The sequence below is a fragment of the Otolemur garnettii genome, unplaced genomic scaffold (genome assembly GCF_000181295.1).
Source record: "Otolemur garnettii isolate 467f Iridium unplaced genomic scaffold, OtoGar3 scaffold00010, whole genome shotgun sequence".
Taxonomy (NCBI): Eukaryota; Metazoa; Chordata; class Mammalia; order Primates; family Galagidae; genus Otolemur; species Otolemur garnettii.
Window position 1 is genome coordinate 15,587,405 of NW_003852405.1, and position 26,128 is coordinate 15,613,532.

General features: G+C 34.7%; 1 protein-coding gene across 3 annotated transcripts in view; it reads right to left on the minus strand.

Annotated features, from left to right (window-relative positions):
• FNBP1L (formin binding protein 1 like) overlaps window positions 1-26,128 on the minus strand; it is a 101,451-nt gene that overhangs the window by 10,735 nt on the left and 64,588 nt on the right. For 2 of the 3 annotated variants that reach the window (XM_023509781.1, XM_023509780.1), the window contains exons 3-10: window positions 24,584-24,637; window positions 23,205-23,352; window positions 22,145-22,207; window positions 15,323-15,427; window positions 14,735-14,863; window positions 11,978-12,124; window positions 10,092-10,295; window positions 794-903 (exon numbers count right to left, since the gene is read on the minus strand). In XM_023509781.1, the coding sequence (XP_023365549.1) occupies window positions 794-903; window positions 10,092-10,295; window positions 11,978-12,124; window positions 14,735-14,863; window positions 15,323-15,427; window positions 22,145-22,207; window positions 23,205-23,352; window positions 24,584-24,637 (960 nt within the window). Of the gene's footprint in view, window positions 1-793; window positions 904-3,699; window positions 3,715-8,525; window positions 8,685-10,091; window positions 10,296-11,977; window positions 12,125-14,734; window positions 14,864-15,322; window positions 15,428-22,144; window positions 22,208-23,204; window positions 23,353-24,583; window positions 24,638-26,128 lie in introns of all 3 variants that reach the window. The other variant, XM_012801714.2, reaches the window with a different exon arrangement.

Genomic DNA, 26,128 nt, shown 5'->3' on the forward strand with positions numbered 1-26,128 from the left:
CAGCCTCAGGTTTCTATTGAACTCAATTTATACATAAAAACAAAGTGAAAATATGCTTAGAAGTGGTTAGTGTTGGTGAAACTACTCTTTTCTTTCTAATTTTAATTTTTAGTAGAGTCAGGGTCTTGTTACGTTGTCTAGGCTAGTCTCAAACCCCTGGATTCAAGGCTCAAGACTCATCCTCCCAAAATGCTGGGATTATAGGCATAAGCCACCATACCCAGTCAGAAACTACTCTTGATAATGAATCATCAAGCAATTTTTTTTAATTTATGGAAATCATCACTATATGTATACTAAAAATCTGCAAAGAAATTCTCTATGACGGCTCAGTGCCTGTGGCTCAAGCGGCTAAGGCACCAGCCACATACACCTAAGGTGGCAGGTTCGAATCCAAGCCAGGCCCGCCAAACAACAATGATGGCTGCAACCAAAAAATAGTCGGGCGTTGTGGCAGGTGCCTGTGGTCCCAGTTACTTGGGAGGCGGAGGCAGGAGACTCACTTGAGCCCAGGAGTTGGAGGTTGCTGTGAGCTGTGATGCTACGGCACTCTGCCCAGGGAGACAGCTTGAGGCTCTCTCTCAAAAAAAAAAAAAAAAAAAAAAAGAAAGAAAAGAAATTCTCTATGACATGGCTATCATAAAATTTTCCAGTTTTAAGAGTTTTTCTCTCAAAAGATATTTCGATCAGGATACATGGTTTCTAAATTTTCTATGCATCACATTTTAAGTGCACCATTCAAAGTAAAAGCTGAAAGAAATAATAATGATACAGAGACTTAAAAGAAAAATACTTTTGGTCTGATTCCTTTTGTAGTTCTCTGTTAAGTTCATCAATGCGCTGCTGTAGTTTTTTACGTCTCTGTTCTGGTGGCAGATGACTGAAATCTTCTAGTGCTGGGCCCTGAAAAGAGATCCAAATCATTATACAAGACATTTTTGGGAAATTTTATTTTTAAACTGTACCTGCCATAAAGTAAGAATATATTACCAAGTTTAATTTCAAATTTGCCTCAAGCAACCCCTTTAAGAAAAAGAAATATACACAGATGTGTTTATGTATACATAAAAACAACTATTGAAGAGCTCACATTTCAATCATTTTATAAAATCATGAAACAAAACAGGTAAAAATATCACCAGATACAGATAATTGGTAATGACCAGTATCACATTACTTTCCAGTCTTAGCAGAGTAAAAATGAATACATATAAACCTTCTTACGGCAACCACAACAAAATGGAAACACATAACATTTCTTGTCTATACAAATTATTGTTTTATATAAAACATACTACCACATTCCCAAATCAAACTCATTGCCATGATATTCAGAATGTTACAAATGCTCAAACTAAAAATAGGAACATAACTGGGTTAAATAAGCAACTTACCTTATACAGACAATTAATGAAATATACTTTATATAGACAATATGTATATAGTCTTTGAATTAGTACATTTATTAAATCATTTCTCAGAATCAAAAAAATACCTGATCATTAAAAATCAAAAGTTGAACTGTTTGCTTATTGGAAATTATATTTCAACAAATATATATACATATATATATATTTTTTGAGACAGAGTTTCACTATGTCGCCCTCTGTAGAGTGCCGTAACATCACAGCTCACAGCAACCCCAAACTCTTGGGCTTAAGTGAGTCCCTTGCCTCAGCCTCCCAAGTAGCTGGGACTACAGGCGCCCACCACAACACCCGGCTATTTTGTTCTTCTTGCTGTAGTTGTCATTGTTGTTTAGCAGGCCCGGGCCAGGTTTAAACCTGCCAGCCCCAGTGTATGTGGCTGACACCCTAACCACTAAGCTATGGGTATACAAGCCAACAAGTATATCTTTAATTGAAATTTTTCCTCTTCTATAAATTACAAGTATAAATTCTACTTCTTCTGTAAAACCAAATAACACGCCTCTGTTATTCCTGAAAGATCTAATCTTTCTTTAAAACAGATGCTTGGTTTTTGTAGTATTTGTAATGCTTTGATAATCAGGAAACTCTGCAATTTAAGAAAGAGTGCTAATATTTAGATACTAATTTCTGATTCAAATGATATCTTCTTCTTCTTAAATGTTAACCACTGTACTTTAGCTATGTTATTAGAGATTACACAAAAGAACCAGTATTAGCAGCTATTGAATGCATTTAATATAAACCTACATTTAACTTATCTTTACTCTAAAAATTGACAGTGCCTATCATCATTTTTCTTTCGAAACGGTTATTTTAATAATACGAACATGATTCAATTTTTTAAAGTGATGGTAAAATGAGCTCTCCAAACAAATGCATTCTTGCTCTTCAGGAATTTACGTCTATAGCCATATGCTAAACAGCTTATTTCACTATCTACAGGAATGCTTCACTTACTTAAAAAAAGAGATCGCTCATTGTTAGGATGAGCCATGATCAAACGCAGCATTCTAACAGAATCCCCAGAATCTTTCCCCAGTGGTCTGCACACTATGGACATTCAACAAGATTGGCTACAAAAAGTAGGGCGTCCTAAGTGGCTTTTGTTCTTACTTCTGTCTGTCACCAGAAACAAGGCCAATTGCCCAAATCTGACCTAAATAAATCAATGACAAAATCAACATAAACTGTCGGATTTAATCTAGAGTACAGGTTTTGAAAATATTGTGTATCTACCAAAGGTAAATTTTCTATTTATATTTTCAAAAATATTTCTAAAAATCTTGAAAATTACTTAATCAACTAAAGAAATACATTTCAATGCAGTGTGGGGTTTTTTGTAGCACACTCACAATTACCTAAATATAAATGTGCCGGAATTCCACTTATCCCTAACCAAAATTTGTTCTCAAATTTATGAACAATAAATACCTAAGCACTTGAAATTCTAATATCCCATTTGACAGTAGAAACTATTCCCAGAACATGAGAACTAAACCCATTCTATTTCCTAGGGATGTTAAAAAGTCTTTTGAGACATTTTACAACCTCTCTTACTTCAAAGGAATTTATAAAAGGCCGATTGCAACAGGCTATAAAAAAGTGGTCTATTTTCCAAAAGCTATTTTGTATAGCTTATATGATAATTTATGGCTAGTTCTTCATAATGTAGCTTCATTAATTGTTTGAAATAAATGAACAAAGGAACATCATACACACACACACACTCTCTCTCTCTCTCACACACAATTTAGATTATTTGTGCTTCCTATTTCCTTTCAATAGTAAAGAAGAACAGAGAGCACTAATTCCATAATGACACTAAAAGAAAAGTTTTCTTTCTTTTAGGAAAAATCTAATGATTCTTATGATAAGCAACAGATCAAATTTATACAATCTTTTCTAAGGGTGTTAAAAAATAATTTTTGCAAAATTTTCTTCTGTATAAAAATGAACTTCTGGTCTACAATGTAACTTTTAAAATAATGTTTAACCATAATTTTATATTCCCCTGCAACATGACAAGGACTCCATCCAAGAACATTTAAGAACTTAATGGGCTGATGACAGTTAACCACATTATTTTCTCATCTTACAACATCGAGAAGTATTACTATATGCGCTGGACTATGGATTAAATTATAAAAGAAAAAACACACACAAGGCGAAAATGTGAGATGTACTTTATCACTTGTTTTGAATCAAACAAAACAATGTTTTGAGATTACTTAATGTTTGCACAGTATATAGATCAGCACATAACGCTTACCATCTTCACCGACCACTGAATAGTTCAATGGAAAACAGAAAGAAATGGTAAATTATTTGCATGAAACCATAATACAAAAGATGCAATAACCTATATGTTTCTATAATATTAAAAGAAATCATATACATTTGAAAATCCAAACAATTATGCCCCCAAAACAATTCTAAGCACATTTTAGGAAAGTAAACTACTTGCCAAAAAAGCATACATAGATGATAATGGGCAGATATTTTCTAAGATTAAAACTTAAAAGTAAATAGTGATCATTCTATCAGTAATCATGCATTTTCTTTTAAAGAGAATTTTAATATAAGTAGATTTCATTTATGTAGCTCTTCATTCTCAAAACACTAATATTTGAAAAGCTGAATATAAAAAAATCTTATTTAAAAGAAATATCAAAAAATTAATTACTCCTCCGAAGGCATTAAAGGAAACAAAATTATCTGCACTTGTGTAGTTCAAAATACTGTTTTGAATTTAAATATATCACGATTAGGTATAACTAAGGGGGTAACATTTTTACTTCAGTTTTTTTAAAATACAGATACAATAAAAACACATTATCAAAGTAATGCGTTAGCCAGATTCAAGTTTCTCATATGTATTTCCTATATAAATACCACACACACACACACACACACACACACACATCCACGTGTCCTACATTCTGTGGGTTAGTAGAATTCTGCAACTGGCATGGCATCCATCTAGCATCCCAACTAAACACACGCACAGTGATCCAGAATATGCAACACTTTACAAAATTAATCTTCACATTCACTGCAATTAGTTAACTACTTCTGAAAAAAAAATTTTTTTTTTCATTATGCAACCCTTGGTAGAATGCTGTGGCATAGCAGCTCACAGCAACCTCCAACTCTTGGGCTTAAGTGATTGATTCTCTTGCCTCAGCCTCCCAAGCAGCTGGGACTACAGGTGCCCACCACAACACCTGGCTATTTTTTGGTTGCAGTTGTCATTGCTGTTTAGCAGGCCCAGTCCAGGCTCAAACCCACCAGCCTCAGTGTATGTGGCTGGTGCCCTACTCACTGAGCTATGGGCACCAAGCCAACTTCTAAAATTTGTATTTTTCCCTGTTTTCTAAATCATGATGTTTTGAGAAATGCTGGTGGGGAGATATCAGGTAGAATTTCATATAAAAATGTGAATAAATTTTAATAAATATCTGACAAAAATATCTACCCCTTATCTCTTCATGAGTTGGTCATATATATTAATGGTTATGACAAGAAAGGATGACATTTGCTATCCATTATCTTTTCAAATTAAGCTTAACATTCTTTAGACTATCAGTAGTTTCAAAAAGCTAAAGCTATAATTTATTTGCTCTTGGTAAAGAAATAACAAAGTTTAAATTAAAGAAAAATATTCTAGTCTTTAAATGTAATTAAACAACTTTATATACAGGACAAGGAACAAAATTATTTAAACTATTTAAATTTGACTTATCTTTTATGATAAATTTTCACCAGTAAAATTTCTAAGATGCAAATAATTTTATAATTTCTATATTAGTATCTTTTAGAGAAAAATTTTAAGATAATTATAACTAAAATATCAGCTATAGTTTCAGTTTTTAATTAATCTGGTTTTATTACAAATCATCAATTAGAAAATAAACTTAACAGCTCATTAACCTTAGATTTTAGGATATACAAAACATAAGTTCTTGGTAAAAGATAGAAGAAATATATTCTGTGTACTTTTGAAAGTAATTTTGTTCATAACAAAAGTTCCTTACTCTTGCATATTTATCACATGCCTACAAACCAGAAAATTTTACACACTCACTATAGTTAATAAATACAAAAGAGAGCTAAAAAGAAAATAAGTTTGGCAATTAAAATTACTAAGCGCATTTCATTTTAAGATAGGCCAAATTCCTGTGAGAACTGTACTCTGGAGAGATAAAAGCTTAGAAAAATGACTGGAAGTTTATAAAGTCAGAAAACATGAAGTCATTGCTACATGTTTAAAAAAAAGAAATATTAGCCTCAAATAAAGTGTTATAGAGTAAAAAACATTAGTGCGTATATTGAATAGTTTAGTTTGGGTGTACCCCCAAGTTTCCATTAACCACATGCACCTGATGTCTCAGAAGGAAATAAGAGACCTTGTCACCTCAGATAAGGTGAAAAGAAGAGTTTCTGAATTGAAGGGTACAACTTAATGGACTGAAAACCCACAGAAACCCATATAAAAAAACACACAAACTTGTTTATTAAAGATTACCTTCTTTCTGTCTACATTGAAAAAATTCTTAAGTGGAAGGTAATTTCAAAATATTATCCAGTGAACTTCCAAATGCCAATCAAAACAGAAAGAAATTTCTCAACCCCAAGGTTGCAAGATACTTTCCTGCTGCCCTATCCTCTAAACTCGGTTCGTTTATTTGTCATAGTTTCTATCTTGCACACTGCTTATTCTTTTTTTTTTTTTTTTTTAAGAGACAGAGTTTCACTTTGTCACCCTTGGTAGAGTAAGATGGCAGATGGCATCACAGCTCACAGCAACCTCCAGCTCTTAGGTTTAGGCGATTCTCTTATCTCCGCCTCCCGAGTAGCTGGGACTACAGGCACCCACCACAATACCCAGCTATTTTTTTGTTGTTGTTGTAGTTTGGCCAGGCCAGATTCAAACCTGCCACCCTCGGTATATGGGGCTGGTGACCTACTCACTGAATGACAGGCGCCACTCGACATTTGCTTATTCTTTAGAGTGGTAACTAAAAATAAAATTGGAAGGGGATTTCTATCTTATAAAATTAGGTTCACGTAAAAGTAACATACGAGTATTTAAAATTAAAGCAATCTGTGAAAAACAAAGAATGATTAAGCAAATGGTTTTAAGTTTTACACTTGTAAAGTTCTTCCCCTAAATTTACTCAATAGGAATACAGGTATCACATATTTTACGCTTCTCTCTCCAGGGCTCACAGTTCCCACTGCCTAAGTCTTCTGTAAAAAAGGCTTTCTTCATATTTTTAGGTTTCATAGACTCAATATGCAGGATACACAAAAGACTGCAAAAATGGCTACTAAATAGTAATTTCTCTTTATTTATGCAACAACATGATATTTGGTCTAAATCATGATATGTGGTCTAAATCTCCATAGGGAAACAACAGGGGAATTAACTCCACCCTTGTAATTGAGGCAATAGAAATCACAAATATGATTTCTTAAAGTCTTTCAAGTAAGGGTTAAGGGGTTTAAGAAGTGATTATAGGCATGCCTATGGGTCTAACAGACTTGCCCACAGGGGCTTTTCAAAATGTCATTAATCATCTGCAAGTAGAATTAAGCAAGGTTCACATCACTGGAGAAAAAAAAAAGACAAAGACTAGAACATTTTTGCTCCATCACTGACATCAATTAAGTTTATTTTATGTATATGAATAATGTAATCTTGCCCTAAACTAGTATCTCTTATTCTACAAGAAGCCAAAATGCAATTTGAAGACATTAAAGACTACAGAAAGGAAGAACAGAGAGGGGAAGAGAAAGAAGGAAATGAGGAAAAGAATCCCAACTTAGCATTATTGTTGTTGATTAGACTTCTTTGGACACTGACAGACTGATTCCTCAACTAAGAGTTAGCACACATTTTTAAAATCAAGTTTTTCAAATGTTCAAAAAAATCTTATAAATAAAGCTAAATTATAGGCTATAAATATTAAAAGCACACCCTCAGCCAAGCACAATGAGTGGTTCAAGACCATAATCCCAGCACTTTGGGAGCCCAAGGCAGGGGGATTATTTAAGCCAGCTGGGCAATAAAGCAAGACCTGCCTATAAAAATGATTTTTTAAAAGGTTAGCCAGGTGTAGTGATGCACACCTATAGTACTGGCTACTCGGGAGGCTGAGGTGGGAGGATCACTTCAGCCCAGGAGTTCAAGGCTGCAATGAACTATGTTCGTACCACTATAGTCTGAGCAACAGAGCAAAACTTTTTCTTCTTAAAAAAAAAAAAAAAATCCTTAAAATCAAACTAGCCTTACTACTAACATAAGGGAAATAACACTAATTTATTTATCAGTAATATAATAGTTGTTGCTAACAAAGTTTAGTATTTTCTATTTACTATTCTATAAATTTTCATTTGCAGCGTATTCTTAGGAATGAGTAAACGCCAAAATTAGCCAATTTAAAAAAAAAGGAAAGGGCAAATTCTGGTAAAATATAGCTTTTCTTTAGTTTAAGAAAACAAATTCCCATGTAAATGTTACTCAGTAATACTTAATTTTTATATGCTTTACAACTTACAAAATACCTTCTAATATATTCTTTTATTTGATCTACAATCTTGATATTTAACATGCCTATCTTTAATTTTTTAAATATTAGAAATTGTGCTTCACCCTTTAAAAGTTAAACAGGGCGATTAAAATTGAGCTTGGCATTTTATTGTCAATAAAATAATATTTTACAAAATTGGCAAGTGAAGTCAGCTTTAGCGACAAATTATTACAAAAGTAACTCCAGTGACAAATTACTGAAAGTCTTAAAAATGTAAATACATTACAAGACAATGGTGAACATATGATTTCACATAAACAAAAAAAATTGCTAAAATATGATTTTACCCAACACCCTCTTTATAATACCATTCTTTTATGGTTGAGCATATCAAATGTTATAAAGAGGAGTTGTTTTTAACTTGAGGGCAGCTATACTTAATTCTGTGGTGTTTTTAAACTATATATTTAGGAGAGAGCCTTATAATGAGGGTGGAGAGTATTAAAAGCCACACTACACACACAATAGGCCATCATGCATTTTCACCCATTATTAAACTTACCCCTCTTTTGAGGCTTCTGAAAGAAGGAATTCTGGGCTTCCCTGTTTTTATTTCATTCATACAATAATGCACGGGCTCAATGGAGAATGTGAGAAACTGGGACCCATTAGGAGTACTGGATGTGAATAAACTAGTAGGGGTTAAGGGTGGGGACTGTGGCTAATATGGAAATAAAGAAAGGAATCAATAAGCCAAATGTGCATAGTTTTTTCCTAAACGAAAATTATATTTTTGGCAACATACTTTTCACAAAATATATCTCAAAGTTTTCTATAAAAATATAAGAAATTAAACATAGTTTTGCCAAACACTATCATTTTTAAAATCAAATTTACTTTTTAAAATGTACCATTTCACTTGATCACTTTTTTATAAACTGATAGATTGAAAATAAAGTACATAAATTATAGAGAAAGCAATATGATGTAGATAAAAAAATTCTCTTCTGATTTCTACAATATCAGCACCACCATGGATTCCTACTTAGTTTTATTTGAAACGTACTTGTCAAGAGATAAAAGACAGCAGCTACAGCAAGAGTTATCTCCATAGGTCATGTCACACATAAAACACGAAAATCGTAACTGATGATTACCAAAGATAGGCAAAAAATTTTCACTACATTCATAGCTCTCCTCTCAGACTTTAGACTTCACCCTTAATTTCACCTCTTTTCTTCTTTTTAAAATTTCAGTATTCCCAAGCTCTAATCTGACTAGAAAAGGTCTCACCTCTCAACTTCTTGACTGGACAGTATCATTTTTAATATGAACAAAGCATGAGTTAACTTACAGTTGTGCTTTTAAAGATACTTACAGATAAATTATAATTTTAGTTAAATTTTAATTTTATCCACACTCATATGGCAAGATAAAAAAAAATTAAAATAATCACATACACTTTAATATAGCACAGATTTTAAAAGTATCTATTTGCCTTACTGATGACGCTATAATAATCACTTAATTGATAAGAAAGACAAAGCATTCATCAACTCCATCTGCTTACTTGCTAAGCTAAATTTATCTATTTAAAATAAGAAGAGTACATCAAAAGTTGAGTTCCAACAAGAGCTGAGATTCTCTTAGCAAACTAGATATTTTTAAAATTTCAATTAGCCAAAAACATTGAGCCATTACCAATAAAAAGTCCTTTGAATGATAAAATTAATTTCAGTAGTATGATCTATTAAGTATTTATTATTGCTGTGCCATTCATTCCAATAGAGAACTGCAATTTCAGGGGTCTTTTGGTTAGGTCATTTCCCTTTAGAAATTCTGATGGAAACTACATATAAAACAGATTTTCAAAAGCATATATTTAACTAAATATTTACAATTAAATTAATATCCTTATTCTTAAGCAGTGGTCAAATGTTAAATCCAGAAATAATTTTTACTATTAAAGAATAAAACTGTTTCCTAATAAGTGAAAGGTTGGTGGAATCATTAAAATTGAAAATACTTATTCTCCATTAATAGTAAGTCATTATCTATTCAATACCTACATTAATTTAATTGATATACTGAAAAATTAATTAGCATATAAGAATTTTACGACTTTTACCTTTGGCTTCTTTCCAAAGAGCCACAATTTGCCCTTGGCTTTTCCTACTGTGGTTTTGGCATCCACTTTCCCACTCTCCTGTTTGGATGCACTGATAGTTCCATCAGAAATGGTTCTATATATGTGCTGACTGTAATCTTCAAATGGAAAGTCTCCTGGGGGTTCAAAACCAGACTTGAAGGAGTCTACCACCATTTGAGAGTCCTATACACAAGAAACACAAGTTTTTAAAGCCATATCATTTGCTCATAATGCTACATTAGCTTTCAAAACTTTAATCAATACAAGGAAACAAGTTAAAGAAATAATTCTACAGTAATCATTTAAGGTTTAAAGTGATTAATTTCTTACTGTGAACTTGTAATAAACCCTAAGTATTTTAATCCCAGAATAACTTAAAAATTACCACTTAATTTATAATGGTCATGAAATGTTTTTGCTTATTGATTCAACCCCCCGAAATTTATCTGAAGACTAGTTAGCTGATAAGAAAGACTTAACTGATAAAAGGAATACAGAACGAGATTATTATCAAGTACAAATTCTGAGAAGTTTCAAAGGTAAAAGGTGTTTTGCTTTAAGGGATGTCTACAAAGAAGTTGATGTGCAGACCAAGGAAAAAGCTTCTAATCATAAAAGAGAGTAAGAGATGAAGTAGAACGGCTTTCTTTCATCCAACAGGAAAAAAGATAAATAAAACATTTTAAATACATGCCACCCAGTGTTAACAGACAGCAAAAAGGAAAGAGTTCGCAAACAATATTAAGTATAAAAAGCATGAAAGTATGAAAATACAAAATTCAGTATGATTTACCTAAAAATTTAAAACTCACATAAGTATTGCAATATATTGCTTTTAGACATAATACCTCTAAATGTTTTACTGACATGTTAAACTCATCATTTTCAAATGGAATACTTCATTTCCACACACTCCTCCCCACTCTTAACCACCTCTCTTCTTATTCCCTATTTCTGTTAATAGCACATTTTGCCCACCTTAGTCAAAAGTCATACTTATTTTTGTCACTAGTGCTACCCTCAGCAATGATTTGCTAAAAGATAAGAAGAGGGAGAAAAGAGGACGAACTCAACTACATTGCACAACCATGTACAACGGATACAGCCATGCTGAATATTAAATGCCCTTTTGCAAGTCCTAATTAAAGAAGCCAAAAATTCTCTTTTCCTTTCTAAATTTAAGTAAGAATCTTTTAGTTACAATACCATAACATCTATTGCAGAGGCTTTCTGTGGAGACTAGAACATGTGGTGCACAGTCCACTCCCCAAACACCAGGTCTCTTCTCTTGCTCTTCAACCATGTCCTCAGTCCCTGCCAACCATGCTCTCTGATCACTCCACATTTACTGAGAAATGATCGGACAGATACATGATTCTGCTACCCCTTAATCAAGATACAATGTGATGAGATGTAACTCCTCCAGGGGAGGAGGATTATGCTGTTTTCTCTGCCCTTCCTCCTCTCCCCTGCACAGCTTCTCCTGTTTCCTGATCTGGCACAACTGCGGACCCTGCATTAAAGGCAGCTCTGACAGCCCTAGATCCGTCTGTGTTTCTTCTCTGACTTTCACAAGACTCATATAACACAATTTGACACTCAGTTCACAGGTCTTTATACTCTTGGGTCAAAAATGAAAAGTTAGTGGGAGAAAGAGTTAGAAATCTTTTTTTTCAAAGAAACAGAATTTTAGCATTTAGAATGGTTGCTAAGACCCCAAAGGAATCTAACAGTATTGTAAGACTTCCTTCTACAGTCTTAGAACCAATTACACATCAGATTACCCCTTTCCCAACTCATTTCACTAACTTAAGCTGCACATCTAAACCATATAGATTTATTCAAAGATATTACATAGCACTTACTCTCCGTTCATCAACTGATTTTGCTGCAAGAATCATTCCTTCCAAACACTTTGAAATGATAGGAATAACTTTGCGTTCTGAGTCTGCAAAGCCTCTGTAACACTCACTGAGTTTAAGAGTCCTTCGTTCATCCATTTCTTGTAGTTGCTAATAATTAGGAATTTAAAAAAAAAGGAAAACAATTTTCTGATCATTCTAACAAAATCAGTGATCCCCCCCAAAATTAATTGAAGATTTCTATCCTAATAGTTACAGTGTTATTGTTAATACCTTTTCCCAAGTGTTACTGATTAACAATACTTAGAACGTGAGGTTTGCCTAGCAGAAAAGAAAAAACAAAAAACACATCAAGCCTTTTATTACCATCCTAAAACCAGATGACACTGGTGTTCTGGCCTTCTAAAAGGACCCTTGAGCTGCAGTGGCCCATACCTGTAATCCTAATGCTTTGAAATGCTAGGAGTTTAAGACGAGCCAAGGCAACAAAGCACTCTATAGAAAGATAAGAAATGAGATGGGCATGGTGGTGAATGCCTATAGTCCTAGCAACTCAGAGGAGGCTGAAGAAAGCTCAGGAGTTTAAGGTTACAGTGATCTAAGATCATGCCACTGCACTACAGCATGAGCAACAGAACATGACTTGGTCTCAAAAAAATAAACGAAATGAAAAAATAAAATAACCCCTTACTGGTTACCAGCTGTGTCCCATACCACTCCCTACCTTTATTCTTTTATTCTTTCTTTGAGACAGAGTCTCACTCTGTTGCTCCAGGCTACAGTGCCATGGCGTCAGCCTACCTCATAGCATCTCAAACTCCCGGGTTCAAGCAAACTTCTTGTCTCAGCCTCTCAAGTACCTAAGACTCCAGGCACCCACCATGACACCCAGCTAATTTTTCTATTTTTAGTAGAGACAGGGTCTTACTCATGCTCAGGCTGATCTCGAACTCCTGAGCTCAAGGGGTCTTCTTGCCTCAGCCTCAGAGTGCTAGGATTAGCCGTGAGCCACCACAGCCTGACCTCTACCTTTTACCTTCAACTTGAACAGTTCTTGTTTATGCTGCCAAGAAAAATTTCAGTTGAAGACAAAATTCCAGCACCCATTTTGTTTAAGCAATTGGCCTCTAACATATGCAAGTCTGAGACTTCTGGCCCCATACATCAGTTCAGAGTGCTTTAGAAGACTGCTGAAGCAAGAGTCTACAGTTGACTGCTCAATAACAGGTACCAGGCCTAGTAGTCTACAACTCTAGAATCAAGAACACAAAAGGAAAAAACAGAAGCCACAAGGTCCAAGTGGCATGTATACAGAATCCCTACATGCCACTAGGAAATACAGTGGACCACATGAAGTCAGATTTACTTAAAGGCATTTCTGACACCTCTTATTTGCCAATATTAGCCTTTCTCTTTCCTAGGAAGCAGCTATGCAGCTCGAGTCCCCAGACTCCCATAGCTTTACACCACTTTTCTACTTCCCAAAGCAGGAGAGTTTATTTATTTGGGGGGGGGGGTAGGGGGAGGACACAGAGTCTCACTCTGTGGCCCTCAGTAGAGTGCCATATTGTCACAGCTCACAGCAACCTCAGACTCCTGGGTGTAAGCAATTCTCTTGCCTCAGCCTCCCAAGGAGCTGGGATACAGGTACCCACCACAACACCCAGCTATTTTTTGTTACAGTTATCATTGTTGTTGAGCTGGCCGGGGCCAGGTTTAAACCCGCCAGCCTCGGTGTATGTGGCTGGCGTCGTAACCAATGTGCTATGGGAGCTGAGCCAGGAGAGTTTATTTTAAGATCTGCATTTTTTACAAAGGAACTGCTCCCAGCATCACATAATGGCAAGACTGCTCCATAAAAATGTCCAAACACAGTTATCAGGCCCCAAAGCACAAACAGTAGCTGAGCTCCTAACTCAGGCTCCCCAAAATAGGAAGACTTAGCTGGTGAGCCTAGAAAAACACCAAAGAGTAAGGACCGACAGGCCTGACTCTCTGGATTAAATGACCAGAATCTGATACAGACTCTGGTCCACCAACTCTCAATAAAATACCTCTAATGTACTGTACAAAGAAGAAAAAAGAATACTTGGACTAACATTCTTTCCACATAAGCTCTGCTCTCAGGTACTATTTCATTCAACGCTGCTTTACTAAATTCTTTTTCTCTAATTTCCTTTCTTTCTTTTTTTAAAAAAAAAGGGAGTAACATAATTTAATCCTCATGTAAATTCTAGGGTCTTTACCTGAGGCTGTCTGGCAACTGTTATCATCAAATGATGATAAACAGGATTTATAAGCAAGCTCATGGCCTGAATTATATTTATGATCTAATAGAGTCAGCAAGGTAAGCAGAAAAAAATCAGGCTAACAAACATTTTATAAGATTTATTTCTGAATTCTGGTTTGGTATCAAAAAGCTACATTCCAATTCTAAGTAAACAGATTACAATATATAATTTTAATGAATTCCTCTTGTCATATCAAAATACTTAATGATATAGTGTTTAAATTTATCTCAAAAATGTCATTGTTTTAGTATACTGCTTATAACACTAATAATAAATGTGTATGAATTTGTGATTTAAAAGTTAGAAAAGTATGCCTTTCAAATCTATAAGCAGAAAAATCTTACTGCCAATCTTGACAACTAGTGAATCTAGAAAGATTCTGATGTTTAAGATTTAAGTTAACTGCTACATTTAAAGGCTAGTTCTTTCAATTCTAAAACCAGATTAAATTCAAATATCTAAAACTTACCTTGTAAATCTGAGGAATCACGACATAGAAATGTTTGTGCTGCTCTCCATTAAAGTTTTGTAACTGTGCAGCATACTCGTTTTTGTTCTCATCGGCCATATGTGTACGCAGATTCAACTGCTGTTTGGCCTAGAGACAAATTGGTCCAAATCATTACCAAGAACAAAAATAAAATCACAGCAATTCATTGTCCTAAAATTATACTAAAACTAGATCTTATCAATGGAGAAGTTAATACCTCATGTCAAGAGAATAAGAAGTGGCCTGCCCTTTTCAAACTATTATATTATCTAAATTTAAGAAGACACTTGGAGATCTATGGTCAAAGTGGTCCCCTTATTGCCATATTCTTCCTCCCTCATTATAATACTCTCCCATATCCATAATCTGTTCAAATAAAGTCTCTCTTTATAAAATCCAGGTTAAAAATGAACAATAGCATTATAGCTTAAAACAGTATGCTTGTAATCAAAAGAGAAAAGGCACTTACAAATCTCTTAAATCCTAATAGTGACACAAATGTACCACTCCTTTCCATATAGAAGTAATAGTATTTTGTTATCCAAGTTGGTCTGCAGTATTTCTTACCTTTTCAACATCTGCCTTAGTTGCATTAGTATCATTATCCAATCTTTCGTAACTCTGTTGCGCCTTTTCTGCCTCTCTACATTCTCTTTCAAATTTCTTTTTACTCTGTTAAAAAAATTAAAATATCAGAAAATAAAATTAGATTTGCCCCTTGTAAGAAATAACTTTAAAATACTGGTACTTTGCATTAGTAGAAATGAACTGCTTACAGTAAGTAAAATTTGTCCTTTCTAAATTAGAAAATAAATTTCACTATTACAAGCAGTCTATGTGCTTTATCAATATCAGGCATTAGTTATAGACTATGAAGACAAAACAACATAGTCATGTCTGAGTTAATGTTTAGTATATATTATCTGTATCTCAACTAAAAATGTGTATTTTGTAATTATAAATTCATTTCAACAGGACTTTTTTGGTTTGAAAATTTTATTTAGTGGATTGGTTTTGGTGATTGTTTTTATACTTTTCTAATGGAACCCCAAAGTAGTCTGAGATGTGGAAGTGTCCTTCCAAAGTAGTTTTATGTTATTACAAACATCTCAGAAGACTTTTCAGCTCAGATAACAGAAGACCATCAGCCCAGACTAAAATCTTTTTTAAATTTTTTACTTAATTCAATTACTATGACTTTGTAAAAGCTATTCCCAACTAAGCCATGTAATGTATATTTCCTTTCCTACTTACTTTAATACATGCCTTTTTAAAAAAATTGCTTAGTTTTCAATGTACTGATCTCTAATTCAACCCCATTCTTCTCTCCACAGTTAATACTAACGTAACAGGAATTTTATCAATTTTATTTTCATGCTCCCAAAGGCTTCTAATGTGTTAAAGTTTGAGCTCATTTTCAATTAATGAGGTCTAATTTAGAGCTGCTACCTTGGATTTTTCTCACCCACTAACTTGGGGATTTCTTTCACCTCTCTTTCTACTTGGATCTCCTATTTACGTCCAATTTCCTAGTGTCATATTTTCCCCTTTGTCATCCACTTCCTCATTTCATAAGAATACATTCAGCAGTAGCTTCCCAAAAAAAGGTTTATAAGAGATAATTTTTTGAGTCTCCATGGCTAAAAACGCCCTAACCATCACTTCTAACTGATAAAATCTGGCTGGATACAGAACTCTACGTTGAAAATAATTTTCCTTCAAAAATGTACAAGTATTGTTTCACTATCTTCTGGCTTTGTGTATAAGTATCCAAGCTCATTATGATTCCTGATCTATAGTATAAAGTATGTTGGTTTTGTTCTCTCTGGAAACTGGTAGATTCTTCTCTTTCTCCTATTATAAAATTCCAGGAATATTTGTATTTTTAAGTTATTTTTTAATGATGCATAAGTGCACATAGTTTCAGGGTACATACAATTTATAAATGTCAAATCAGTGTACTTGGGATGTTCATCACTTTAAATATGTCTCTTCTTTACGCTAGAAACATCTGAATTATTCCCTTCTAGCTATTTTGATATGTACAATAGATTATTATAACTATAGTCAATCTACTGACCTGTCTTACACTAGGTTTTATTTCTTCTATCAAACCATATTGTTTATATACCCACGATGACATGTTTTAACTTGGATCCACTGTTGTGGTCACCTGGGAAATCCTTTCCATCTGGAAACTCATGTCTTTTGGTTCTGGGAAAATCTTCTTTACTTATTTTGTCCATTTTCTATGTTTTCTCTTTTTTAGGATGATTATTTGAAAATGAACCTACTGGATAAGCCCTCTAATGTTCTTACATAATATTTTCTTTCATATTTTAAGTTTCTGCCATTTTGCTCTACTTTCTGAGAGATTTCTTCTACTTTTATTTGTTATTTTTGCTAGCAACTTTTTCTTTTTCTGCTATCAAGAAGTTGTTTTTTGTTCTTTATATGCCCCTTCACTTTGTTGTCCTCTGTAGTATGCTGTGACATCAAAGCTCACAGCAACCTCAAATTCTTGGGCTCAAGTGATCCCCTTGCCTCAGGTTCTCAAGTAGTTAGAACCACAGGCACTTACCACAATATTTGGCTATTTTTAGAGATGGGGTCTCATTCTTGCTCAGGTTGGTCTCAAACTCCTGAGCAAGCAATCCACCTGCCTTGGCCTTCCAGAGTGCTAGCATTACGGGCCTGAATCATGACGCCCGGCCTATATGTTCCTTTTTAAACACATTGCCACCAAAAAAAAGCAAGCCCAGGTTCAATACTAGGTGAGTTAAATGCAACTCATGTGGCAGCTGATACGTTAGTAGTACCTTATTTCATGGACGTATTTTCTCTTTTCCCTTTGAAAATATTAATAACAGTTATGAGTGTTTTATTTTTGCTTTTTAATTTCCTTTCACAGTCACTGTTCCGTCTACGTTGCTTTTTTTCCTACATACTAGTTTTGGTCTGGCACATTAGATGCTCTTTGGCTGTTTTTATTTTAAAAGCTATGTGAAAGCTCCACAGGGGGTGCTTGAGGAGTATGGTATTTCCCAGGTAGGAAGTTTCCTTGGAAAAGCCTTGATATCAGTATCTCTAGCTGATCAGATTCTCCAGGGATGACTCTTATAATTTCTTACCCATAAAATGAATATCTTGCAACCTATATCCTGAGAATTGCTCAGAAGAAGAAAGCAGGGGATCTCAGCATTTCGCGTTCACCTAAGCTCCATTTTAGAACCAGTTACAATGTCAATTTCTTATTTTAGGGACTATCGAACAATAAAAAAAGAGTATAAATTTTCATCTCAAACCTTATGACTACAAGATCTAAAGGTTTAAACTTCTCTTTCCTTTTTTTTGAGACAGTCTTACTCTGTCGCTCTCAGTAGGGTGCCGTAGCGTCACAGCTCACAGCAACTTCCAACTCTTGGGTTTGAATGATTCTCTTGCTTCAGCCTCTCAAGTAGCTGGGACTACAGGCGCCCACTGCAATGTGCAGCTATTTTTTGTTGCAATTGCCACTGCTGCTGGCCAGGGCTGGATTGGAACCCGCCACTCTTGGTATATGGGGCCGGCACCCTACCCACTGAGCCACAGGCACCACCCAGGTTTAAATTTCTCATAGGATCCTTTTCTTCCTTTGACCCTCAGACAGAGGTAAGTTTCTTTGATGTCTCTTTTGGCCAATGGGCAGAATTCTTATAATCCACCTTTCCCTAAAGGTTTAGTCCTCCAGAATTTCAAATTTTGTAACAAGAGTTGTAGTTCCTACTCCCCAAAGCATATAGAACTAGAACCTAATCTCCGTCCCTGTGTGAGTATTAAAACTCAAGCCCTTACATCCTTGCCCTCATTTTTCCAAATACGACAGTATCGGCTTAAACACCTATTGTTCTGGCTATATGTACTCTTAGGTTACCAGCAGCCAGAGATTATCCTTTCTTTCAGGTAGCTAAGAGTGTGAAACATAATTTTAAAAATAGCTATTATATCTAGGTATTTGTAACAAAAAGTATTCTAAGTCAGTTTAGTTTGTCATATAGTTAGAACCAGATATACCTACAACTTATATCAAAATGAATGTGCTCCAAAATTTTTTACAAATTTCTTTAAATAGGTATTCTGATCAGTACAAAACACCAAATGAGATACTAACAATTTACTCAAAGTACAAAAAATATTGGAATATGTTCCCTGGGATCTTATGTTTCAAAAAAATTGAATATTTATAATATACAGAATGTCATTTTCCTATGAAAATTAAGGTTAAATTTGTACATTTAATTGTCTGAAACCCAGATCTGAGTTTTCAAATTGAGTAGGATAGGGCTGATAATTTTGGTACAAACTGAGGCTGTTTATTATAAAAGAACTTTTAATATTAGGTTTATTATTTGTAGAAAATACCTATAATAATTTCCTTCCTTCCTAGTATAATATTAAAAATACTCCTTCCCTGAAAAATATATCATTATACAGGGCAGCACCTGTGGCTTAAAGGAGTAGGGCACTGGCGCCATATGCCAGAGGTGGCGAGTTCAAAACCAGCCCCGGCCAAAAACTACAAAAAGAAAAAAATAATAACAATAAATAAATAAATATATATAATTATGTAATATAGAAGAATATATTCTAGAAAAGCATCTTTTCCTCTTCACCCTGTGCGTGCCAGGCTAGTAACAGCTACTACTGCTCACTCATCCTTGCTGAGCAGAGCCTGCCTCCCAGTATAGAAGCTGTTAACAACTGATACTTGCTGTCCTAGACTCCCCACAGCTGGGCAAATAATCTAATCCTGTCAAAGGCATCCATGAGGAAGTGTGCTAGGGGTTTTCTGGGAAAGTTTTCCTTCTCTGCTAAAAAGAGACAGAAGAGAAATGCTGCCTTTTTCTTGCCTTTAGGTGCAGCTGAATGAGAATTTTAGTGTTTGGATGCTTAAGCCAACAGTTGACCATAAGGAGACAAGACTGATGAAAAGAGCCAACATGGACAAATGGCACAGTGGGCAAACGGAAAGGAGATGCAGCCTGGGTGGCATCACCGAGCTGCTCAACTGCTCCATTTCTGAGCTCTGCTCTTACAAACTTGTATGCCCTGTTACTTGGAGCCTCCTGACTGATGGCCCTGGCATCTCTGATGCTTCTATTTTCTACTCTCTGACCAAGATCTCCTTGACAGATTCTTCTGTCTTCACTTTAAATGCCAGTGCTGCCTGACATTTATTTTATTAATCCTGGGGTCAACAGCTGTCTTTTAAATTTTTTCCTCAATTTTTAATATTCTGTCACTAATTCAACCAGATTCAACCAGTTCTTTGTATCTCTTCTCAATTATTCAAACATGTTAGGAATTCTACAATTTCATTTTCTTGACTGAACAGGAAGGCATGAAACTAGGAAATGGAATCCTACATTTGCTTCTACACATTAAATAGAAATTATATTTGTCAGTCTCCCTCACTAGACTGACAAGAACCATGTCATATTCACTTTTCTACCTCCAGGGTACATACATATCAAGGATACTTTAGATAAACACAAGTAGAGTGAAACTTACCTTTTTCTCATAGTATTGTTAATGAGTAAGAGAAATCTCTCCTGCATTTTTTTTTTTTTTTTGAGATAGCCTATGTCACCCTTGGTAGAGTGTCATGGCATCACAGCTCACAGCAATCTCCAACTCCTTGGCTTAGGAGACTCTCTTGCCTCAGCCTCCCAAGTAGCTGGGACTACAGGCACCCATCACAATGCCCGGCTATTTTTTTGTTGCAGTTTGGCTGGAGCTGGGTTTGAACCGCCCCCCCCGGTATATGGGGCTGGTGCCCTACCCACTAAGCCACAGGCACAGCCCCCTCTCCTGCATTCTTGATGCTTCTTTCTTACTTATGACCTCTATAACTTTTGCTTAATAACTGCCAATGGTTCTAAAGACAAGTCAGCACATACTAACAAGAATGATTTGTGTCAACACCAATTTTCAAAGGAGCCCACAATTCATATCACTCATGAACGTAGGCGTCTGTTATTTTGTACAAATGAAAACACATATTGTACACACTCATTAGGTAGCAGATATTAGAGATTCTAGTTAAGGCAATAGAAAGTTTAACTGACACAAATACTCCCTGAAAGTCTGGCTAAAACCACTTAGAAATAAAATCTAAATAAAAATGAAAACAGAAAAAATAAAGATAGAACTTTAAGCTTTAAAAACTTTGAGTTTCTAAACAAGGAAAGAAAGGCTAAAAACAGTGAAATCATATGGATGAGGATTTTTAATATCTCAAAGTCCTTTTTCTAAGGACTAAATTGATTAATTTAACATAAAAAACTCTCTCCAGCCTAAATTTTAAGGAATTCTATGTCCATTAGAGAAATATGCTGGTAAAGAACAAATTGTTTGATAATCTAAGAGTTAATAAGAATATCTTAAACTACAGAACATCAATAGAGCATTGTAAGTAAAAGTAAGTATGGTGTTCAATGTAGACATCATTTAATAGAGCATTTTAAGTAAAGGTAACCACAGTATTCAATGTAGACATCTTATTTTTCAAATTACTATACATCAGAACATTTAATACAAACCACATTAGCAAGTACCTTGGAAACATTTTTAAGTAAATGATCATTATGTTTTTATAATTTTGCCCTACAAACTATTTTATTTCCTACAATAGAATGGTCTCTGGACTAGTGGCTAATATTAGGAGCATTTACAGAATCACAGCTGAAGACAGAGACCCTAGAAAAAAATAGCCTGGCATGGTGGTGAGCTCCTACAGTCCTAGCCACTTGGGAAGCTAAGGCAGGAGGATCCCTTGAGCCCAGGAATTTTAGGCTGCTGTGAGTTACAATGATGCCACTACACTCTTGCCCAGGGGACAAAGTGCAGCCCTGTCTTAAAACAATAGAAATAAATATAACTATAGGATCACTGAACTGGAAGAAAAATTCATTTAACCTAGTCCATTCACTTCATTTTTCATATGCTAAACGTGAAGTCAAGAAAAATGAAGTGCTAAGAAAAAGGTAGAAGTAAACTCTTGGTTCTCTCAGTCAGGGGTCTTCTAAGACATTATCACTGTTGCCCTATTCTCTCCTCTATTAATATTGTATAGTAACTTCCATAAAGCCAACAATCTCTCTAAATGTTCACAATGATATAAAGATTCACATTTAAGCATACTTATATAGAAAAGCTGTAAGACAAATAACAAAATGATTTCACATCCTCCATTTACAATTAATCAGCTATTTCACAACAAAACCCATGCCAAATTATGAATAATACACTGAGAAACATTAAACTCCAACAGATGTGAAGTATAACAAAATTTAGGGCTAACCTAGTCAAAAAAAATTTTATGCTGATCATGAAAACATTATAACTCACATTATCCATCTGTTTCCAGCACATGTCAAGGTACTGTTGAGCTTTCCGTCCTTCTTGGAGATGCTAAAGATTAATCACCACCAAAAAATAAAATAAGACAAAGCAAACAAAAATAATTAAATTTAAATATGAAATAAAGTCTAAAGTCCTCAAAAGGCTATTTATTTTTTTGAGACATTAATTATAACTTTACCAAGACTAGCAAGACTCTAGCAAGACTAGCAAGAAAAAGCAGAACTCTCTAAAATGCATTGTATAGGATATTATTTTAATACTTTATAACCTTTAAAATAGATACAACGTCTGGCTCGGCACATACACCAATGCTGGCGCTGGCGGGTCAGCTAAACAACAATAACAGTTGCAACAAAAAAATCACCGGGTGTTGTGGCAGGCGCCTATAGTCCCAGCTACTGGGGCGGCTGAGGCAAGAGAATCCCTTAAGCCCAAGAGTTTGAGGTTGCTGTGAGCTGTGATGCCACAACACCCTATGGAGAGCAACATAGTGAGACTTTGTTTTAAAAAAAAAAAAGATATAATGTCTAGGAAAATAATGACTGTCTTGACTAGGGGTTGATATTTTCTACAAAGGGTCAGATGATAAATACCCATATATTTTAGGCTTTGCAAGCCACAGTTCCTCTGTCATAAACACTCAACTCTGCTGCTGATGAATATGCAAAAGCAGCCATATGCAATATGTAAGTCAGTGAATGAGTCTGTTCCATTAAATTTTAATTATGAACAATGAAATTTAAATTTCATATAACTTTCACATGCCATAAAATGTCATTCTTTTAATTTTTTTTCAACCATCTAAAAAACCATTCTTAGTTTGTGGAAACTAGGAAGCAAAAATAGGCAGTAGTCTGTAGTTTGCCAAACTTTGGTCTTAAATCCAAAGGATTATAAATTAACAGGAGTGCCCTGTGATAATTTTCAGCTAGAAACTTAGTGAAATAGAAAACCAGTTTATGCTAATATGCATTTTTAAAAAAGGAATTATTTCTGCAAAAACATTTCATCTATATTGTAACTGGATAAAAATCGTAAGAATTACCATTTTTCTTTCAGTTTTCAGGTCATGAGCATATCTCATTAATTCACCATACACTCTGTGCGCCATTTCTTCTGCTACTACTTCTCGCTGTCCTGCATAGTCATTTAACTCATTAAGGATGTTAAAAAAGGCTATACACGACGTAAACCTGGCAAAAACATATTTTTAAATGGTCAGATTTATTTTTATCTTCATTACATGTTTTTGGTAAGGTATGGATTGAGCCTAACACTTGATGGATGTTAACATATCCAACCTAAATCTTAGCTACGAGGTCTATAACTTCATATGGAAAGAATCCTACATTAAGTTCAAGTTGTACATGTTTGTATATTTTCAAGTAGTCTTTAATTTATTAGTAAAGGGGTATTTGGGGTCAAAAAATAATAAGAATACTACCTGCAGGCTCTTTTGGCATACTGGAATCTCTTAAGTTGCCAAATGACTGGCCTGAGCTTGGGAATGAACTTGGTTGCATTCCTAGGCTTGGCAGCTGAACCTGTTGCAGAGATGATGTGCTTGCTCTCGAGGACAGAACCTGCCAATCATACCACTCAAATGCATCTCGATGGCTGATCTACAGAACAACTTTGCTATCAGCTCTGGACACAGCTGCCTGTATGCCTGCCCACATCCTGAATGGAAGTGAGTCAAGTGCCATTATGGTTTGCACCAAAAGGGGACAGACGGGTCAAAAATAAGGGTAAAAATATGTGTGGAGGGAAGGAGAGAAACAGAGAGAATCACTGCATTAAAATGTATGCATCTACTTTGAACACATCGTGGAACACTTTCTTATAGCTAAAGACTGACAGTTCAGATAGGACTCCATTAAAACTAAATCTAAGAATCCCAACGATTCTATGCAAAGTTGTTTGCTTGTTTAAGTCTAGTCTCTTTTTGTTTCTACATTTCACAGTCATCCAATATTCCTGTTTAAGACTGCCAAAAAATTCATAGGTGGTTAACCTTTTTGTTAAGAGTTTAAAAATGACCCTAAAAATCTCTTTTCATTATCCCTTTAATCCAGTCAGCCAAATTGTTTTACTACCTATAAAAGTGAAAACAAGACTCTAACAAGCTGACAACTAGAAAATAAAGCATGAAATACTCCTTTCTTCTGGAGACAAATAACTCAAGTGGAGTCCTAATCTATATTTTACTCAGAACCCCACACTTCAATTATTCTAGAAAACTGGTAACTAAGCCCACTAAAATATTTATCCTCAGATAAACGGTAATTCCCACTTTCATAAACAATACTTTTTTAATAAAACAAACTTTATAACAATCTTTAAAAAGCTAACAATATATTTATTTTACTAAATAAAAATATTTTTAAATTACTTAATATGATAAGAAACAGGCATATAATTTACCTTGGCTCTTCATCTTTGGATGAACGTTTAGGACAGTACTTCTTAACCAGATTTCTATAGGAAGAAGATTTTTTTTAATTTATAAAAAATGCTGTTGTTGAAATTGAAGTATTCTTGTACTTTCCAATTTCATTAAACAAATAATTTCATGATATAAAACAATTAAGACAGCAGTTTATCTATTCCATAAACATCATAATATGATCATTACTTACATTTTCTTCTTAAAATACTGATGCCTGTAGAAAGTAAGTTTATTTTGGTATTTATATGAGTAAAATCAAATAATTTAGTTGACTACGCTCTCAAATAAGAAAAAAGGTAAGAGAAATAATAGGAGAAACAAAGTAAAATTGACTTTCCATTATCCCAAGGTTTTGCAACAGTTTCAACCAACCATAGGTCAAAATTATTCAAATAAATAAATAACAGAACAATAAAAATAATACAAATAAAAACCAGTGTAACAGATATTTATACTGCATTTGGTATTATAAGTAAACTAGAAATGATTTAAAGTGTACAGGAGGATGTGTGTATGTTATGTGCAAACACCGTGTCAGGAACGTGATACACATTTTGGTATCCACGGGGTACCTGTTTCCAGTCCTGGAAACAATCCCCCTTGGATACAGAAGGGTGCATATACTCAGTATGTGGAACTGAGTCATGGCAAAAGGACACATTTCAAAGAGATACCAAAATTCTTTTGTTTTCTCAAATAGGGGGGTTTAATATTAACCAAAGTAAAATGTAAGTAGATGCTTATTCTTTTTTTTTTTTTTTTTTGAGACAGAGCCTCAAGCTGTCCCCCTAGGTAGAATGCTCACAGCAACCTCGAACTCCTGGGCTCAAGCAAGTCTCCTGCCTCAGTCTCCCAAGTAGCTGGGACCACAGGCACCCGCCACAATGCCTGGCTATTTTTTGGTTGCAGCCGTCATTGTTGTTTTGCGGGCCGAGGCTGGATTCAAACCTGCCACCTCAGGTGTATGTGGCTGGTGCCTTAGCCACTTCAGCCACAGGCGCTGAGCCTAGATGCTTACTCTTGAAGAGTATAAAAGAATACTTGGTCACCACCTTCTATAACTCTACTTTTATATGAAAATCATCATGTGGCCCCTTAACCTCTTTTCTAGGCAAATGAATTACATTCTGACTTATAACAGCCTTTGTCTATATCCATGTCTGTGCTTAACTGTCCTTAAAATATAATACTACCTTATTTCACCTTTGCAAAATCAAAAGTAGACTAGCACATAGACTTTGAGCCAAACTATCCTATCTAGGCTTGAACCCTGGCTGTTCCATACAGTATCTATGTGACCTCTTAGACAATGTATTTCTCTGTGTCCCAGTTTCCTATAAATGGTGCCAACAGTACCTACCACATACAAGGCCTGACAGCATGTTTCTCAAAGCACTGGTACATGGATCAGCAAAGGGCCACAGACTCTTTGTTACCAATCCACAACAAGTTATTAAATACAGAAGTTGCACGTAATTTTATGTCTATTGAATCTATAATAAAAATTAAGGCATAGATTT